At 61.2% G+C, this 6076-nt stretch overlaps 1 protein-coding gene across 3 annotated transcripts in view; it reads right to left on the bottom strand.

The window, feature by feature from the left end:
• The window catches only part of IFT140 (intraflagellar transport 140), a 93186-nt gene that overhangs the window by 14551 nt on the left and 72559 nt on the right, over positions 1 to 6076 (bottom strand). For all 3 annotated transcript variants that reach the window (XM_059692624.1, XM_059692625.1, XM_059692626.1), the window contains exons 19-20: positions 1413 to 1590; positions 436 to 626 (exon numbers count right to left, since the gene is read on the bottom strand). In XM_059692624.1, the coding sequence (XP_059548607.1) occupies positions 436 to 626; positions 1413 to 1590 (369 nt within the window). The remainder of the gene's footprint in view (positions 1 to 435; positions 627 to 1412; positions 1591 to 6076) is intronic.

Genomic DNA, 6076 nt, shown 5'->3' on the forward strand with positions numbered 1-6076 from the left:
TGAGCCTCTCTCCCGCCTACAGCTCTGTGGCCCGTGGACCCGCTGCCAGGAGACAGTGGGGCTTCCTCGCTGCTCTGGGCCTGCCCTGGAGAGGGCTCAGCTGTGGCCGGGCCCCCGGGCACCACCACCAGCACTGCCCTGGGAGGCACCACGCTGGACTGGGGCTGCAGCACCGCCACCCGTGAGCCCAGGTCTCAGCATGCCCAGGACCCGAGGCAGCCGGGCGAAGCCGGGGCCCTGCCTCTGAGGTTCTCTTAAAGCAACAGCTCAAGCTCCCCTTGGAAGACACGCACTGAGGTCACCACCTGCCCTAAGAAGGTGCCTCTATCTAGACTCTTCCTCTGAGAACCTCTTTGGCCACCTCACTGGGGCAGAGAAAAAAGCAAGAGGCAACCAGGGCCTGTCCCAGAGTGAGTGGGAGAGCCCCCCGCTCACTAGCTGAGGGCCAGGCTGCAGTCGGCGCTGGCCTCCAGGTGCTTGGCGTAGTTGTAGTAGGTGGTGCGCAGGTGGACACGGTCCTGGTGTTCGGCGACTTCTATGGCTTTTTGCCACTGGCCGGAGGCCCGGTAGAGCTTGTTGAGAAGGTCGTAGCGCTGGCATTTCTTGTACAGCTGCTCAGCCTCCTCCTGAAGAAGGGAGTGCAGGTCAGCGCGGCCACTGCTCTGGCCCCCCCACACGACCCACCGCCGACGCCACACGTGCTGCCGACCAGCCCATGACCGAGGACAGACGGACACTTCAGGCTGTGTTCTGAGACCTACACGATGAATGCTACATGCCGATGTGGCATCCCATCTCCACGAGCTGAGCCCACCCAGGCCCGTGTCCAGGGGGGATGTTTTTGCCGGACCGCTGCCAAGCCCTCAGAGCAGCCTGCGCTCACCCCTGCAGACCAGGGGCCACGGGCTGACCACTCAGGTGTGCTCAGTTCCCCCCTGTAGCAGACACATGGGTGCCCCACAGCCCTCCTCCCAGAGGGGGTGCCCCCCCACCCCGACATGGTGCAGGCCATCTGAACGGCCCCGGCCACAGCCCACCCCATCTGGCACTCAGTTTCTGCCTCCTGCGTCTCCTAGTCTCCCGAGGCCTCCTGGGGTACGATGGGCACGAGCTCCATGAACATGCAGGGCAGGCAGGAGACCTGGCAGAGGGGAGAGGGGCCTTGGCGGCTCCTTGGGGGACCTCATCCCCTTTTTGCCTTAAGCTAGTTTAAGAGGGTTTGTGTTCCTTGCAACCAAATGGGCCAGACAAGAATACACCATGGCCTTCCCTCTTAGGCCGCAAGCAGGCACCCCCGGAAGCCAGCAGTGGGCCCGCCTCTATGGCCAGGTCCTCTGCCCCAGAGCCCAGCTGGCCAAGGAGCAAGGAGCAGCCTCCGGGCAGCGGGCCCCGCCGTCCGCTGCCTGACTCACCAGCATGCCCAGCTGTATGGCCAGCATAGCCACGCGGGCCTCCAGCTCTGGTTCCTGCTCCGCCTCCCGCAGTGCCCGTGCTCCGCGCGCATGGCCCATGTTGCCCAGGCACACCTTGGCGACATCCAGGCGCTGGGTCTTCACACACATGCGTGCCATGTTCTCCCAGACAGCCTCACTGCGATAGAGGACACGGCAGCTCCGTTAGCTTCCAGCCCCCCAACCTCGGCCCCATCTCGACCAATGCCAGGCAGCGCAGGGGACGGAGGTGGACAGGCAGTCATCAAGAAGGGAGACAAATGGGAGTTGAATGGGTTCTATCCACAGAAAACATGGCAAACTAGGGGCCACATACCCCCCAGAAGAAAACGTATGTGTCCCCCGGGTCCCATGCCTGGTGCACGACCTCTCACGGCACCTGCTCCTGAGCAGCCCTGGGACGCGGCTCCTTATATCAGGGTCCCTCCCGCAGTCCCGGGATTCCTGCATTTCCCCTGCAGTGGACAGGAGGGTGCAGTCCATTAAGAGAGAAGGGCCTTCTTTGTAGGTTGACAAATGCCATCTCTTTCCTGTCTCAGTAGGTCCATTTGCTCAGCAAACACTGGCTTCTCTTGGCCAGACCCATCACACCCACAGGGGTCCAGGACAGCCCCTCCCCTCCCCTATCCCAGAGCTGGTGGGGCGAGGTCTGGGGGCCTGCAGAGCAAGCTGAGGAGTGGGACCGAAGAGCTGCCCTGCAGGCCCCCAGGACTCCTAGCCCACCCCCAGGAGCCTTGTAGTGTCACCAGGGCCCTCGGCTGGGCGCACCCATCAAAGGTTCAGGGGCACAGGCTCCTCCTGTTCACTGTAAGGTTTCTGCAGTGTTCACTCCCGCTGACACTGACCTGGGGCTCCCGCCCCACTCCCTGGCAGGTGCCAGGCTCAGGGAGAGCCTGGAAATGGTTTCAGACCCCGGACGCCACTCTGCAAGAATGATGAGGCTCCACAAAACTCAACCCAGGGTCCTTGCAGGGGCTGCCTGAGAGGACGCTCTCCGGCCCTTCCTTCTGGGTGGTCCTCAGGCCTATTGGCCCTGAGCTCAGACTCAGGCCCTTTCCAAACATCCAGGTGTAAGCTTCACCCGCGAAGGCAAAGGTTAACAACTGCGCTCACTGCATCATCTCCTGTGGACCAAATGGATGTCTTCCTATCATAAAACCTGCGGTCCGTGCACATGCTTATACACACGTGGGCCTGCACACACATGTACATGCACTCTGACACTGAGGCACAGGTACGGACAACCACATGCTCATGCACACGCACACCCTTGTAAACAGACTCGCACAGGAATCCCCGGCTGCTCCTCTGGGGCCCTCCCGTCAGATGAAGCCTGGCCTCAGGCAGGGCAGCCCCTGGAGCAGGTGGGCTGGCGCTGCTGCTTCCCTCCCACCTGGGCTCAGCTGAGCAGCACGAGGGACTTGGGCCACTCCGCTCACAGGCTCCGGACAGGGGCCTCTGAGAGGCGCAGCCAAGGTCCCGGCGGGGTAGGGGTGCTCCGTGTGCAGGGCCCAGCTTGTAGCCTCGGTGCCGTGGGCATTTACCTAATGGCCTTGCCTGAGCGTAGCCCGAGGATGGACGAGGGAAGGGGCGGCGTTCATGTCAGGCTTCCTGCCACGGACAAACTGGGGTGAAAACAGCTCCCGAGATGGGAAGCTGGGTGCTTGTCCAGCGGGATGGGCCTCACTGTGGGTGTCTGTGGTCTACACGCTGCACAGCTAGGTGCCCTTCCCTGCAAGCAAACGTATACTTCTGTATGTTTTTGGCTCTATGTGGGTCCTGCTGGAACTTTTTAAAATCCACGAGATGTAACTACGGAGGGACGGCCGAAAGGGCAGGGGCGACGCGCCCCAGGTGTGGCCATGGCCTGGCTGAGACTGGCCTGTGAGAGGGGACGTTGGAGCTCAATCCCCTTTGGTAACCTCACAGGGGCCTTCCCACAGCGCCGAGGAACAGGACCCGGCAGTAATTTCTGGGGTAGAAGCCACTGGTAGAGCTTTCAATGGGCAAAAGCCACCCCGCAACCCACTCCTCTCCTTCGGACTCGGATGAACAGGTGCTGAGTGCAGAAGTTCAGGGGCGGCCGCTGTCTCTTGCCCGGGCCAGCCGTGCTGGGGCGACATCCAAGTCAGCCCCTCCTGCCCCTTCCCCATCCAGTGGCTTCAGGCAGGAAATCACCTTCCCTGTGCCACACGCCCTTCCTCACAGTAAGCGGAAAATCGGAGCTCGTCTCCCTCGTCCTCATGTGCTAGTGGGAGTGCACGCGGAAGCACCACGGGTGGGAAGCCAGTTGTCTAGAAACACACATCTGGGTGCAGCCTGGAGGCCGCCCCTCCTGCGGCGGAGGCTCGCTGGGGCCCTGGGGGTCTAGGAGGCAGCGTCGGACCCAGCGACGAGGCTTTCCGACATACCGCTCGCTGGTCCTGGAAAGGACAGCGAGTAAGAGCACCACGTCCTGGCTCCAATCTGGAATCTCAAAGCCGACGCCGGTCTCACCCACAGCTTCTAGTCAATTCTGCACAATCTCTCCACTGACGGGCCTGGCAGGAGTTGTCACTTCTCCTCAGAGGCTGCTCATTCCCCGTTAAACATGCCTCAGTGCTTCCAAGGTTTGGCCCCCGCGTGGGCGTGGGCAGCCCTGGGCAGTGGGTAGCAGTCTGGGGTCTGGGCTCATCCTGGCCTTCCCGGCTGCTGCGCAAGACCCTGGTTAGACATGCCCTCCCCCTTTTCAAATATCTTTATTGATTTCAGAGAGGAAGGGAGAGGGAGAGAAGAAGAGAAACATCAATGACGAGAGAGAATTATTGATCGGCTGCCTGCTGCACACCCCCTGCTGGGGATCGAGCCCCCAACCCGGGCATGTGCCCTTGACCGGAATCGAACCGTGACCTCCTGCTTCATGGGTCAAGGCTCAACCACTGAGCCACATAGGCTGGGTGAGATGGGGCCTTTTATGCTCCCTTTCCAAAAGATGTCACACGATTGGAACCTCATTTAAAATACTCTATGCCCAGGGTGTAAGAGACCAGTGCGAGGGTGATGAGGGCTGAGGGTGACCTCTTCTGTCCCCTCCCCCTTTCCTCTGCCTTGTCTTGAAAGCAGATGGTTGGTATCTGAATCCAATTAAACTGGAAAGCAACCTGTACAAGAGAGAAACCTGGGAACCACGGATCGGCTCTCTCGCAGTGGGCAGACCTTCGCGTCTCCCCGTGCGGCGGCTGTGTGCTTTGCCGGTACCGAGCGCTCTCGGGAGAAGAGGACGGGCCCTGTTGACCTGACTGGGGTTCATGGTGCCTCCCTGGACTAAAGAAGCATCGGGCATGCTGTGTGCACGTATGTGACAAAGGGCTCTGTCCTTGGATTTAAATCTCCACCAAGTGGGAGCTCGAGAAAGCGTGTGCTGGAAGCACATCCTTGGGTGTCCCTCTGGGCCGGGCTGCCCAAGCGACCCACAGCGGGCAGGCGCCTCCCCACACAGCTGAATGCGGGACAGCGAGAACGTCGGCCCAAAGGCCCGCCGAGTCCTTGGCTGGCCCCCAGCACAGCATCAGCACCAGCTGCCTCTCCATGGGCAGCTCCAGCTCCAGTGTGCGCTTCTGGGGTTTGTGCATCCAACATATACCCCAAGAAGCAAACACGGCCGGTCTCCATCCAAGCCTTGAGAGTTTCCTGTTGTCTGAGCCAGTCCGTGGACAGCACACACATCTGCACTGCATCAACTCAGAGAGGCGCCTGCGCGCGAGGCGAGGCAGCCGGGCAGCCGAGGGGCCGGCCTGGATCCCGCCCAACTTTCTGGAAAGCCTGTCCTCCGAGAAGCTGCTAGAACCAGCCCCAGAGGCCCCTCTTCTCAGCTGCTCCATGGAGACCCCCTGCCAGAGCATGGATGACTGGAGGATTAACGGCCTCATATTCTGCCAGCAGCACACACACTGCTGCCAAATCTCCCCGCCTCTCTGCTCTAAGATAAGCAGCCCTGTTTGCCCGTGTGCGGGAACGGGAGGCACTCGGGGGCGCTGCCCTGGACCCCACACAGGACCCAAGATCAGGAACTCTGGAGGACAGGAAGGCCCATGGTCCGGCTTCCATTCCCCACGGGACCCCCACGGTCACAGGATGGACAGATGGATGTGGGGGGTGTCCTCTGAGAACAGGGTCACTCCTAACTCAAGTCCAGCAGCCATCAGGCCTGCTGCTCTCCCAGCCCCACCCCCTCCACCATGAGCCAGAATCTGGGGAAATGACTGAGGGTGCAGGGCCTGACAACCCGACAGAGTCCCTTGAGGATCCTGGAACCTTCCCTGCCCAGCCTGGGAAGCAGCTGGATGGAGCTGGCCCAGTGGCTGCTCCGCAGGCAAGCGGAGCCAGAGCTTTGTTTCTGAGACCATGTGCTGCTTTTTGTCAGAAACGAGCCCTTTAAAGACTCGCTAAGAATCCGTGATTTACATCCACAAGGAGGGGAGTTGATCCTCGGGAAAACTGACTTTTCAAGGCCTCCATCTACTGCTCTGTGCACTCAAGGCCTCCTGAGAGAACAGGCTGCCTGTGGGAATGAGGGCAGACAAAACTGTCAGGCCGTCCCCCATCCAGTCCCGGGAACCGAGAGGCAGGACCACAGGGAGGGGGGT

The sequence above is a fragment of the Myotis daubentonii genome, chromosome 4 (genome assembly GCF_963259705.1).
Source record: "Myotis daubentonii chromosome 4, mMyoDau2.1, whole genome shotgun sequence".
Classification (NCBI taxonomy): Eukaryota; Metazoa; Chordata; class Mammalia; order Chiroptera; family Vespertilionidae; genus Myotis; species Myotis daubentonii.